The 14,883-nt window shown below is 39.0% G+C and overlaps 1 protein-coding gene across 4 annotated transcripts in view; it reads left to right on the forward strand.

Annotated features, from left to right (window-relative positions):
- SGCG (sarcoglycan gamma) overlaps positions 1 to 14,883 on the forward strand; it is a 167,029-nt gene that overhangs the window by 148,289 nt on the left and 3,857 nt on the right. For all 4 annotated transcript variants that reach the window (XM_034936448.3, XM_055096542.2, XM_034936447.3 and 1 more), the window contains one exon: positions 13,930 to 14,053. In XM_034936448.3, coding sequence (XP_034792339.3) covers positions 13,930 to 14,053 — 124 coding nt within the window. The remainder of the gene's footprint in view (positions 1 to 13,929; positions 14,054 to 14,883) is intronic.

Genomic DNA, 14,883 nt, shown 5'->3' on the forward strand with positions numbered 1-14,883 from the left:
AGTTTCACCCAGTAACAGAAGAGCACAGTCAGTGCTCATACAAGAATTCACTGATGACATCTTGGGCTCCTGAGCTATAAAGTGCTGTTAAATCCAGAATGTGAAATACGTTATGTGAAAAGTAATACTCCAAATGTAAATGTATAAGTTGCCCTTTTCAAGAAGGACTTACAAATATATTAGATTTAATTTTCTTTTAGCTAAACAGAACTTTTTAAGATTTAGTATTTTTTCTTAACAAACAGAAGCTTCTAATTCCTTTTAAGATTAACAAGTAAGATGCAAAATACTAAACAAAGTTACTGAAACAGAGGTCTTAAGGACAAACTGAACTTTTATAGTTCACTGACTTCTGCAGTAATTAAAAGTCTGAGACTCCCCTGAAGACTGAATTGGGTATGTCATAGATGTTTAATCATAGCCATCTTATCTGAGTGACATTAGTTACTCTATAATGCAACATAATCTTTCACAAATTTCTGTTCATTGCAGTGTCATTCCATTCCCTTGTAGACCTCAGATATTAGTAGTCTTTTTTTCTGTGAAGTACAGTCTTGATGAGCTTAGAAGTGTATTTTATATTTTTCGTGAGTTAAAAAAAGTTATCTTTTTTCAAGACAGAAATACGCTTTACAGAAATAATGAAATCCCAGGAGTGATTTGGATTACTGTGGGATGGTGCCAGCACTGGCTGTGGGCAGTACTTAGAACTATGCCCTGTTATGCATCTTTTAGGAGATAGGTTCTACAGAACTGTATGGTTTTTTTTCAAGGTTCTAATGAAAGGTGATTCAATTCAAAGGAAAATATTAGAAGTCAGTACAGATGCATGGGAGAAGAAATATAGGGCAATAATATTAATATCAATGTATCAAATTATATCTGTATTTAAAAGCATGGATTCCATAAATTCAAGTGAAATACTTGAATTTCAAGGCTCATCATTGTCATAAATCATAAAGAATTTCATAAATACGTAACTATTAAAATGCAGGCATTTATTGTGTAAATACAACTACATATAGACAGTAGTATCTTTGCATAGTTCATTATTAAACCAAAACACAAGTTTTTATGTACAAAAACATTCCGTATAGAAGTGAGAAAATAAAAATAAAAACCCACATACGGATCTCTATAAATGTCAACATTACACCTATGTGTAATGTTACATAATGTTGTGGTCAAGTCTAACAAGAAGTGGATTGCTGAAGATCGTGAATGCTTCACTGGTTAATCATGAATTTATAGACACTGATCTTTCTCTGGAGAGTATTTGGCCAGTATGAAAGTTAACTTATCCTTGTAGTATTCTATGAAAATAAACTTTCAGGAACTTGGGTGTTTTAGAAACCACTGCTTGGGCACTAAGGAGGGAATGAGTTCTTTCAAAAACATTTTTGTTTTTGTATTCAGGTCTTTAATCAGACAAGAAGTTATTTTTCATGTGGGTGTGAAGTAGGCAAATAATTTTCTTCTGCTTTCTGAGTGGGAATACCCAGTTGTCTCAAAAGTCAATCCATTCCTTGTTTATCTGTAATGCTATTTTTGTCATATATAAAGCTATTTGTAATGGGTGCCCTATTCTTGTCCGTTGTTCTGGCTTTTTTCTTCTTAAACCAGTATCTCCCTAATAGCTGTACAATGCATCTGGTACCTGCTAGGGCAAGTGTCCCCACCATGTCTTCTTCAGAGTTTTATTGGCTGTTTTTAGACACTTATTTTTCATGTAATTTTTTTTTTTGAGACAGAGTCTCACTCTGTCATCCAGGCTGGAGTGCAATGGCATGATCTCAGCTCACTGCAGCCTCCACCTCCTGGGTTTAAGTGATTCTCCCACCTTAGCGTCCTGAGTAGCTGGAATTGCAGGTGCATGCCACCATGTCCAGCTAATTTTTGTATTTTTGTAGAGACGCGGTTTCATCATGTAGGCCAGGCTGGTTTCAAACTCCTGACCTCAAGTGATTCACTCACCTCGGCCTCCCAGAGTGCTGGGATTGCAGGTGTGAACTACCATGCCTGGACTGTTTTTCATGTAAATTTTAAAATCAATTTTTCAGGTTTTTTGAAAAACTCTCCTGGTTTTTTTTTAATTGGAATTACACTGAATTTATGCCTGTATAATCATGAAGTCTCTTGTCCATAAATATGGTATATCTCTCTATTCACACAGCCTTTTATATGTCCTTTAATATTTTATGATATTCTCCAATTAGGTTTGGCCCATAATTATTAGAATTCATTACCAGGGTGTTTATAGTTTTTGTTTCTATTGAGAATGTGTTCTTTTTTCTGTTAAATTTTCAAAGTGATTATTATTGATTTTTTCATGATAGTTTTTAAGCCAGCAACTTTACTGATCATTGTTATTAGTTTACATATATATGTATATAAAAATACATACATATGCCGAGAGAGAGAGAGAGAAAGAGGAAGATGGGGTCTTCTTATATTGTCCAGGCTGGCCTTGAACTCCTGGGCTCAAATGATCCTTCTGCTTCAAATGATCCTTCTGCCTCAGCCTCCCAAGTAGCTGGAACTACAGATGCACACCACCATACCCAGCTTAGTTTTAATATTTTGATTGTAGAACTTAACTGATTTTTCCATTAAGATGGTGATATTGCCAAAAAAAGAGTCATCCTTTTTATTATTGTACTTCTCAGATCTCTGTATTGTTACTTTGGCTGGGACAAATGTTGGCTAGAAAGAGTAATGATGGACGTCTGTGTTTACTTCCTGACTTTGAGAAATGCTTCTAAATTTTTTAAATGAAATTATGTCTGCTATAGGTTTTTGGTAAATATTAATACCTATTATCAAATTAAGAAAGTTCCATTTTGGTCTAAGTACCCACCTCTCCTTTTTCTTTCAAACAGTGTGTGTAAGAGCGATCAAAGGTTTGGTGTAAACTCATATATGAAATGAAAGAGCCAGTACATTTTGGGGAAGTTGGATTATTTACACTTCCACTTCAATGTATTTAATGAAGTTTCTCTTTTCAAGTTTTGTACGTCTTCAGGTCCATTTTGGTTCTTTCCTTGCTAGAAATTTTTCCTTGTTACTCATTATGAGCATATAATTATTCATAATTATTCATAAATGTTTATGCTAAAAGTATGTTATTTTTGCTTTAATGCAAGGTTTGTATGTAAGCGGCTACTAGGTCAATCTTGCAAATTACATTGTTAACATCTTCTATATACTTAGTATTTTTGCCTTGTTTTTCTCCTTTTTTTTTTTTTTTTAGACAGAGTCTTGCTCTGTCGCCCAGGCTGGAGTGCAGTGACACTATCTCGGCTCACTGCAAGCTCCGCCTCCTGGGTTCATGCCATTCTCCTGCCTCAGCCTCCCAAGTAGCTGGGACTACAGGCGCCAGCCACCACACCCGGGTAATTTTTTGTATTTTTAGTAGAGACAGGGTTTCACCCTATTAGCCAGGGTGGTCTCGATCTCCTGACCTCATGATCTGCCCACCTTGGCCTCCCAAAGTACTGGGATTACAGGCATGAGCCAGTGCATCCAGCCTGAATTCTTCCTTTTAATCATAAGTAATGTTACCCTTTTGCCCTTATTTTGTCTGGTATTACAATTGCTATACATGGTCCTACTTTCTTTTGCACTGATTTACATTTTCCAAGTGTTTTATTTTCAATATGTTTGCAGCATTATGTTTCAGTTGTTTCTCTATGTTTCAGATTTTTTGGTTTGAGATTTTCTTTTAATGGGTTAATTTAGCCCATTTATATTTATTATGGTAACTGGTTTATTTGCCACATTTCTATCATTTTGTTTTATTTACCATGCTTTTTCTTTTCATTTTTTCTCCTTTCTTTTTTTGTTGGATTAATAAACTTTTCCTCCTCTCCACCCATATTTCCCCAAATAGTTCTATTTTTATTCTTTCAATGATTGTCTTTTGTTTATATGCACAGACACAAATTAATACTTGTCAACCAAGTCTACATCAATACCAGCTTCTTCCCAAATAATATTTTTAAAAACTTAGAAAGTCACTTCCATCCAAACTTCCCTTTCATTGTGGTTTTATTTCAGCATTGCTTTTATTCATCTCCCTGCTTCATTTTTTCAGGCCATATCTATTTAGCTTTACCAGCACATTTTGTAATGTCCACTGCTTCTTCTTGGAAACATTCTTTTCTTCTTATTTAATTTCCATAAGTACATTTTTTGGTGAAGATCTATAGATTGTACATTTGTTCCCTGTGTCTGAAATGTCCAGTTTCCTTTATAGTCAAGTGCTGGTTAGGCTGAGCCAGATTTCTATCTAGGCTGACAATAATTTTACACGAGTATTTTAAAATATATTACTCATTAGTGTACTTTTGATTCTTTAGAGATCATCTGATTTTCATTCTGAATTTTTTTAAGATTTTCTTGTTAATGTTGGCCATCTGCAGTTTCACCACAGTGTCTGGTATGTGTTAGTTTATATTCGAGTATCGGTGAACTTCTTCAGTTCTTCAGTTTCAGAAACTCATGTTCTTTTTCAATTTTGGAAAATTATTAGCCATAGTTCTTCATATGTATGTCTTCCTCATTCTCTAGAGGGTAGAGGTTTTTCACTTGTAGTCTATGGACCCCATCAAGAGACCTTTTCACTGGGGCGGTAGTGAGCTCCCTCCTTCCCCTTGATAAAGTCACTTTTCTTCAGCCTTCACCTATAAGGTGTCTGACTACTCCTACAGGACAACTGGCTTGGTACTCGGCACGTTGGCCTGGGGTAGAGATGAGGGCAAAGTGAGGCTGACATATGCTACTTATAGTGAGGTGTTCGATGAGGAATCAGCCTCTGATCCCAAACACTTCATGTGCGTATTCAGGATAAAATTACTACAGATGAGTACAAAAACCCAGCGGTTCCTAAATGATGCAAGGTCACTTTCAACATATTTTCAGTTATCTTTCTATCTAATTTCTCAAATAGAAAATAGATTTTTTTCATTGAAATTATTGTTCTTTCTCCTCTGACCTCCAAACCCACCACCGTGACCCTTTCTGGACAGATCACTTAGGTCAGCTGACAACTCCTTTCAAATTTTCTCCTGCCCAATTCTCAAATTTGCTCTAAATGTGCATGTTTTCGTTGCTTTTTTGCAACCTTATAGAAGAAGGTGAGCCTCATCGTTTCCAAGGTCGCATCTGCCACCTATGTCTATGTCCTTGGTGCCATCCCCTCCCATAATCACCTTCTGTGTCTCTGCGGACTCTAGCTTCTTCTTTGGCTCCAAGTAATCCAGGTGCCCGCAAATGAAAGAATGACAATTTATTGCATCTGGATTCATTCAGATGTCATATTCACAGAATCCTTTCTAAGAACCTACCAAAGGGAAATTTCTATAAGCTAAAATTCCTCTTTTAAATACAAAGCTGTGGAAATTCAACACAGTCTCTATGCCAATTTATAAAAACCCACAAGATGCTCAATGCCAGCTTCAAAAAGCCTTTCACATTCTTTTCCAGAGGAGTAAATCCGGTTGATTTTGGTGTTTTGAAAACTAGAAAGGGACTAAATTTTAAGAATAATTGTACTCGAAGCCATGAAGTAAGATTTTAAAAACATATTGTTAAATATGGAAGTGTGCACCAGTTTTCATTTTCAATGACATTTTAATAACTGTACTTCTATAAGATACCTCAGAAAGGCAAGTACCACATGTTCTCACTTATAGATGGAAACTAAATGATGTGTACACATGGACATAGTGTGTGGAATGATAGCCGTAGCAGGTTGGGAGGATCAGGGGGTGAGGGATGAGAAATCACTTAATGGGTACAATGCATGCCATTCGGGCAATGGTTAACTGAAAGCCCAGACTTTGCCTCTATGTAATATATTCATGTAACAAAACGACACTTGTACCCCCTAAATCTATACATGTTTTTAAACTGTACTGATAAATATGGAGATTTTCTTTTATATTAAATTGTTTTTCCAAATGTGACATTTGAAAAAAAAATGATGTCTCCAAAAACATGTATTAGGTAATACTAGGAAATTTTTAAAGAAATATAAAAATCATGTTCAGTTTAGTCTTAGTGCTGAGTACATGTATTAGATTTCAAGTTTTTGAAAATTGGAAATTTTTGTATGGTATGTAAGGTGAGTTACCCATTCTTCAGCCATTGATAATCTTCTGAACTGTTTCCTGAAAATAAAACATTAGGTTTTCTTATCACACTTATATTCATGCTTCCTGGTCTCTCATCCTATTTGTAAAATTTGGGCTTAATAAGAGCCTGAAAAAGCTTTAAATTGATGCACTGTTCATATTTTTCAGTAACTTTTCTTCTTTTTTTTTTTTTGAGATGGAGTCTCACTCTGTCATCCAGGCTGGAGTGCAGTGGCAGGATCTCAGCTCACTGCAGCCTCTGCCTCCTGGGTTCAAGCAATTCTCCTGCCTCAGCCTCCCAGGTAGCTGGGATTACAGGCATCCACTGCCATGCCCGGCTCATTTTTGTATTTTAAGTGGAGACAGGGTTTCACCATATTGGCCAGGCTGGTCTCAAACTCCTGACCTCAATTGATCCACCCGCCTCAGCCTCCCAAAGTGTTGGGATTACAGACGTGAGCCACTGAGCCCGGCCTTCTCTTTTTTTAAAAATGACATTAATATGACATGAGCAATAACTATTAAGGTCATACATGTTTGACTGTTCATAGTCTATAAATTCAATTAAAAATGAATATGGGGTAAACTTTGGAAAATTACTGACTTCTATTTATTTTTATTTAAAAAGGAGCACAACTTAAAACTCGCCTGCTTTGTAGCAGCTCAGTACCATAGGAAAAATACTACTCCTGCCTTAGCAATCAAGTCACCTTAATTGTATTTTTTATAACACCAATTGTGATGGTTAGTACTGAGTCTCAACTTGATTGGATTGAAGGATTCAAAGTATTGATCCTGGTTGTGTCTGTGACGGTGTTGGCAAAGGAGATTAACATTTGAGTCAGTGGGCTGGGGAAAGCAGACCCACCCTTAACCCCAGTGGGCACAATCTAATCAGCTGCCAGCGAATATAAAGCAGGCAGAAAAATGTGAAAAAGTGAGACTGGCCTAGCCTCCCAGCCTACATCTTTCTCTGTGCTGGACGCTTCCTGCCCTCAAACATCAGACTCTAAGTTCTTCAGTTTTGAGACTTGGACTGGCTCTCCTTGCTCCTCAGCTTGCAGACAGCCTATTGTGGGACCTTGTGATCATGTAAGTTAATGCTTAATAAACTCCCCTTTATATATATCTATATATCTATATCTGTATCTATATAGCTATATATAGAGAGAGAGAGTTTTGAATAGTATATATATATAGAGAGAGAGAGAGAGAGAGTTTTGGACTTTGAGAGATCTCACAGTCGATTGGTGTATTAGTCAGGGTTCCCTAGAGGGACAGAACTAATAAGATATGGACTTGGAATATCTTACATTGATGGACATCTGTGTTTACTTCCTGACTTTGAGAAATGCTTCTAAATTTTTTAAATGAAATGATGTCTGCTATAGGTTTTATATATATATATATATCTTATTCTGTCCCTAATAAGATATATATAAGATATATATATAAGATATATATAAAAGATATATATATAAGATATATATAAGATATATATATAAAAGATATATATATAAGATATATATAAAAGATATATATAAGATATACATAAAAGATATATATATAAGATATATATATATAAGATATATATCTTATTAGTTCTGTCCGTCTAGGGAACCCTGACTAATACAGATGTTAGTACCAGGAGTGGTTCTAAAGGAACAGAATATTAAGGGTGGAGTTCTTGATCACTTTTCGCTCCCACAAGATATCACACTGGTCCATTACATTGATGACATTATGCTGATTGGATCCAGTGAGCAAGAAGTGGCAAACACACTGGACTTACTGGTGAGATATTTGTATGCCAGAGGATGGGAAATACATCCAACTAAAATTCAGGGACCTTCTACCTCAGTAAAATTTTTAGGGGTCCTGTGGTGTGGGGCCTGTCAAGATACTCCTTATAAGGTGAAGGATAAGTTGCTGCATTTGGTCCCACCTGCAACCAAGAAAGCGGCACAATGCCTAGTGGGCCTATTTGGATTTTGGAGGCAACACATTCCTCATTTGGGTGTGTTACTTTGGCCCATTTATCGAGTGACCCAAAAGGCTGACAGTTTTTAGTGAGGTCCAGAACATGAGAATGCTCTGCCACAGGTCCAGGCTGCTGTGAAAGCTGCTCTGCCGCTTGGGCCATATGACTCAGCAGATCCAATGGTGCTTGAGGTGTCAGTGGCAGATAGGGATGCTGTTTGCAGCCTTTGGCAGGCCCTTACAGGTGAATCACAGTGGAGGCCTCTAGGATTTTGGAGCAAGGCCCTGCCATCTTCTGAAGATAACTACTGTCCTTTTGAGAGACAACTCTTGGCCTGTTACTGGGCTTTGGTGGAAACTGGAAGTTTGACTGTGGGTCATCAAGTCACCATGTGACCTGAACTGCCTATCGTAAACTGTGTGCCTTCTGACCCATCTAGCCATAAAGTGGGTCGTGCACAACAGCATTCCATCATCAAATGGATGTGGTATATATGCGATCGTGCTCGAGCAGGTCCTGAAGGCACATGTAAGTTACATGAGGAAATGGCTCAAATGCCCATGGTCTCCCCTCCTGCCACCCTGCCTTCTCTTCCCCAGCCTGCACCAATGGCTTCATGGGGAGTTCCCTATGATCAGTTGAGAGAGGAAGAGAAGACTAGGGCCTGGTTCACAGATGGTTCTGTATGATATGCAGGCACCACCCAAAAGTGGACAGCTGCAGCACTACAGCCCCTTTCTAGGACATCCCTGAAGGACAGCAGTGAAGGGGAATCTTCCCAGTGGGCAGAACTTTGAGTAGTGCACCTGATTGTGCACTTCGCATGGAAGGAGAAATGGCCAGATATGCAATTATATACTGATTCATGGGCTGTAGCCAATGGTTTGGCTGGATGGTCAGGGACTTGGAAGAAGCATGATTGGAAAATTGGTGACAAAGAAATTTGGGGAAGAGATATGTGGATGGACCTCTCTGAGTGGTCAAAAAATGTGAAGATATTTGTATCCCATGTGAGTGCTCAGCAACTGGTGACCTCAGCAGAGAAGGATTTTAATAATCAAGTGGATAGGATGACCCGTTCTGAGGACACTACTCAGTCTCTTTCCCCAGTCAACCCTGTCATTGTCCAATAGTCCCATGAACAAAGTGGCCATGGTGGCAGGGATGGAGGTTACGCATTGGCTCAGCAACATGGACTTCCGCTCACCAAGGCTATTCTGGCTGCAGCCACTGCTGAGTACCCAATTTGCCAGCAGCAGAGACCAACACTGAGCCCTTGATATGGCACCATCCTTGGGGTGATAAGCCAGCTACCTGGTGGCAGTTGGATTACATTGGACCTCTTCCATCATGGAAAGGGCAGAGGTTTGTCCTCACTGGAATAGACAGTCTGGATATGGGTTTGCCTATCCTGCATGCAATGTTTCTGCCAAGACTACCATCTGTAGACTCATGGAATGCCTTATCCACCATCATGGTATTCCACACAGCATTGCCTCTGATCAAGGCACTCCCTTTATGGCTAAAGAAGTGCAGCAGTGGGCTCATGCTCATGGAATTCACTGGTCTTACCATGTTGCCCATCATCCTGAAGCAGCTAGATTGATAGAACGGTGGAATGTTCTTTTAAAGTCACAATTACAGTGCCAACTAGGTGACAATACTTTGCAGGGCTGGGGCAGAGTTCTCCAGAAGGCCGTGTATGCTCTGAATCAGCGTCCAATATGTGGTACTGTTTCTCCCATAGCCAGGACTCATGGGTCCAGGAATCAAGGGGTGGAAGTGGAAGTGGCACCACTCGCCATCACCCCAGTGATCCACTAGCAAAATTTTTGCTTCCTGTTCCTGCGACATTACGTTCTGCTGGCCTAGAAGTCTTAGTTCCAGAGGGAGGAATGCTGCCACCAGGAGACACAACAATGATTCCATTAAATTGAAAGTTAAGATTGCCACCTGGACACTTTGGGCTCCTCCTATGTGTAAGTCAACAGGCTAAGAAGGGAGTTCCAATGTTGGCTGGGGTGATTGACCCAGACTATCAAGATGAAATCAGTTGGCCGGGCGCGGTGGCTCATGCCTGTAATCCCAGCACTTTGGGAGGCCAAGGTGGGTGGATCATGCGGTCAGGAGATCGAGACCATCCTGGCTAACACGGTGAAACCTGTCTCTACCAAGATTAGCCGGGCATGGTGGTAGGCACCTATAGTCCTAGCTACTTGGGAGGCTGAGGCAGGAGAATGGCATGAACCCAGGAGGCAGAGCTTGTAGTGAGCCGAGATCACACCACTGCACTGCAGCCTGGGCAACAGAGTGAGACTCCGTCTCAAAAAAAAAAGATGAAATCAGTCTACTACACCACAGAGGTAAGGAAGAATATGCATGGAATATAGGAGATCCATTAGGGCATCTCTTAGTATTACCATGCCCTGTGATTAAGGTCAATGGGAAACTACAACAGCCCAATCCAGGCAGGGCTACAAACGGCCCAGACCTCTCAGGAATGAAGGTTTGGCTCACTCCACCAGGAAAAAAGCCATGACCTGCTGAGGTGCTTGCTGAAGGCGAAGGGAATACAGAATGGGTAGTTGAAGAAGGTAGTCATCAATACCAGCTACGAACACGTGACCAGCTTCAGAAACGGGGACTGTAATTGTCATGAGTATTTTCTCCTTTTTTTTGCTAAAAACATACTTGTGCATGTATACACTTGTACTAAGAAAATATCTTTATTTTCTTTTCCTTTATCATTTTACATAAGATTTATTGACTTCATAGCAGCATTTAAGTATTGTTAACTTTATGTAATAGTATTTGGGTTGGGGATTGGTGCGTTTCCAGTTGTAGGAAGGATAGTTGTATTATGTTGGGTGTAATTATGACCTTATTATCTTTATTTGAAGATTATGTGTGATCTCAGGAGATGTGTATGGGTTCAAGGGGTGGACCTGTGATGGTTAATACTGAGTGTCAACTCGATTGGATTAAAGGATACAAAGTATTGGTCCTGGGTGTGTCTGTGAGGGTGTTGCCAAAGGAGATTATCATTGGAGTTAGTGGGCTGGGGAAGGCAGACCCACCCTTAATTGGGTGGGCACCATCTAATCAGTGGCCAGCAAATATAATGCAGGCAGAAAAATGTGAAAAGGCTCCCAGCCTACATCTTTTTGTCATGCTGGATGCTTCCTGCCCTCGAACATTGGACTCCAAGTTCTTCAGTTTTGAGACTCGGACTGGCTCTCTTTGCTCCTTAAGCTTGCAGACAGCCTATTGTGGGACCTTGTGATCATGTAAGTCAATACTTAATAAACTCCCCTTCCTACTAGTTATGTCCTACTAGTTATATCCTACTAGTTATGTCCTACTATAACTATTAGTTATGTCCTACTATAACTACTAGTTATGTCCTACTAGTTATATCCTACTAGTTATGTCCCTCTAGGGAACCCTGACTAATACACCAATCAACTGTGAGATCTCTCAAAGTCAACTTCCAAGTCTTTTGTATACATCTTTAATTGAACTAATGAGAAGAGAGTGAATCAAATTCTGAAAGCAAAGTTAGTGCCTTATGTCCAGTGTCTTATGTCCTAAGAAGAAAACTGCCATGATGGGACCTAAATATTTAATATAGAAATATACATATTTATATATAATATATATTTAATATTACACACACACATAAGCATTTGGATATATTTCTGTGACACTGTTCAAAACTCTTTTACTTTTCATTGAAGTCATAATATTTATATATTTACCTATTCAGAAAAGAGGGTAAACTAAAATATAACAAAGACAGAAAACAAGTTATTTTGTATCTGAGTACTGTTCAATGTGTTAATGGAAATGTATACTTCAGAGCAATCTTATCTCAGCCTTTTGGTAAAATGTGTCTCAATCTGGGTTGAACTGAAATTTCTCATCTCCAAATCTAGAAATAATGCAAAGGGTAAGAAGTTTGCTCTTCTTAGCAGCGTCCCATTATAACATGGTTAAAAACTAGTAAATGATCAGGTTGAAGTCATTTTGTTGTCGTTTAATGACCGATCTTGGAAACACCCACTTTCACAAGGATCTTCAAGGTCACAGATAGTTTGCCTGAAATTGACCAGGCTTCAAAGGTGCTTCTGTGTTCTTCCTTCCTTCCACTCCTCCACGCAAGAAAAATGTAGACAATTATCCAAGGTCAAAATAGCAAACTGGGGCCAGGCGTGCTGGCTCACGCCTGTAATCCCAGCACTTTGGGAGGCCAAGGCGGGTGGATCCCGAGGTCAGGAGTTCAAGACCAGCCTGGCCAAGATGGTGAAATCCCGTCTCTACTAAAAATACAAAAATTAGCTGGACATGGTGGCGGGTGCCTGTAAACCTAGGTACTTGGGAGGCTGAGGCAGGAGAATCGCCTGAAGCCAGGAGGTTGTGGTTGCAGTGAGCCAAGACCACACCACTGTATTCTAGCCTGGGTGACAGAGCAAGACTCCGTCTCAAAAAAAAAAAAAGACAAAAAGCAAACTGGGCAGGCAGCCAGACCATGCACATGGAGCTGTACCAAAGTGTTCCCCAGCCTAACTTGACCAATAAATTCCATAAATGTCTCTTTAAGCGTTTTCTCATACTCAAAGTAAGACTTCAGAATGTGGGGCAGGTCAAACTTCACATGCTCAGAAAATGAAACTTTGTCTTCTATAACAAATAGTCATAGATTAAAAAAAACTTGCCAATTCAAGGGAGCAATTTCATCAGATGTAAAAAGTCTGTTAAATAAATGTTCAGTCAATTTAAGTGCAGATTCATTATCAGGGTACTTCTCTCTTAAGCCACTTCCCTTTCTCTCTGCTCCCTGCCCCTCTCCTCCCATGAAACCCTAGCCTACAATGGGTAGGATTTCCGAATTAGGTATCTTTTTCTGTTTGTTCTGCTTCCTACTGCCCTTTAAGCGTTTCCTTGAAATCAGCATTTCAAACTTTGGGGCTGAGCAGCTGAAAAGTGTTTCAAATGATCACATTGTGCCATCTGGTGGAAATACAGCCTTTTCCAGGCAGAGGCAAGTAAGAGAATTCCTCTGGCTCTTATATTTTTGGTTCTCTTTCTATATTTGGCTTAACCACAAGGAAAGTCTGATAAATTTTACAAAACCAAAAGCCAGCTGAGGCCAACCTCCCTCCTTTCAGTTCTATCAGTTCAGTATTTTTTCCAAAAGAAATCTTTCCATTTGCCCTGTAATCTTTTTAAATAATAATAAAGAAAAGACCAAACTTATATTCTGTCTTATGAACATGTGGAAAATGCATGTGTTGTCCTTCAATCTATCTTTTTTTCTTAAATAAATTGGTGTTTTAACTAAAAAACAAGGCTGCCACAGCTGCTTGAGAGGCCAAGGCAGGAGGACCTCTTGAGCCCGGAGTTCGATTTTGCAGTGTGCCACGATCACAACTGTGAAGAGCCACTGCACTCTAGCCTGGGCAACATAACGAAAATAATTTTGTATAGTAATTCATAAATGGCATTTTCTTCTGAAATAGTATGCCAGAGTACTTAACTATGCCATCGGAAACTGCTGCATGGGATTAGGACTGCCTAATGTTTTTATCGGCTTTTAGAGGATACTAATCTCATAGGCTTTCATTGATACAAAGTTTATATCTTCACATTATTTCTGGATTTATCAATGAATAATGCACAATATGTTACCATTTGAGAATGACTTGAAGACTTATGTATCTTACTAGTTATATTTCCCATGCTAAGTTGAGGGATTGCTGGAGTGGCTATTTTTAATACTTTTTTTTTTTTTTTTGCTTCTTTTCCTCATCTCAGATTAGAATCCCCTACTCGGAGTCTAAGCATGGATGCCCCAAGGGGTGTGCATATTCAAGCTCACGCTGGGAAAATTGAGGCGCTTTCTCAAATGGATATTCTTTTTCATAGTAGTGATGGAATGGTGAGTTCATTCACAGATCAGCCTTCTACTGTATGTCCTGATGATATTCCTGAGTACCATGTCTGTAAAGCTATCAGTATTAAATTTCTAGTAGTTTGTAGGAAAACATTATGAAGGTCATAGAGTAGCAAATGTACAAGGAAAGCAAAAGACAATTTAGCATTGAAAGAAGGGCCAAGAAAGTCTAAAATTATTCTGTATTAGATCCAGACAGCTTTCTTTAACTGGCATTTATGCTATCAAGTGACTTAGTGACTTGTTATTTTCAAGTCGGAAAAAAAAAACACTACAGACGTTCACAGTTTACAGAGAATGTCCATTCTGCCATTTCCTAGGGATCCAGCTTCTCTGGGGATGGCTGTCACTAGGAGTCACCCACTAACAACCACTGTCACCTTTCACTGCCCAGAGTGCTGCGTTTAAGCTGCATTTCCAGTTTAAATGAAAATGAAAGATGAAAAATAAGAGTGTTTTTTTCAAAGTCAACTACAATAAAGATAAAATCTGGGACTTCAAGTCTAGAAATACAGTTGTCCCCCTTTATTGACAGGGGATATGTTCCAAGACCTCTAGTGGAAGCCTAAAACCACAGAGAGTACAGAACCCTGTATACACTATCTGTTTTCCTGTGCATACATACCTCTGCTAAAGTTTAACTTATAAATAAGGCTCAGTGAGAGATTAAGAACAATAACTCACAATAAAATGAAGTGATTATAACAATATGCTAGCATCAGTGCTCTTGTGCTTTGGAGCCATTATTAAGTAAAATTAACGGTGACTTGAACACAAGTACCACAATAACTTAACAGCAGATCTCACTGTGGAGA

Source organism: Pan paniscus, chromosome 14 (assembly GCF_029289425.2).
Source record: "Pan paniscus chromosome 14, NHGRI_mPanPan1-v2.0_pri, whole genome shotgun sequence".
NCBI lineage: Eukaryota > Metazoa > Chordata > Mammalia > Primates > Hominidae > Pan > Pan paniscus.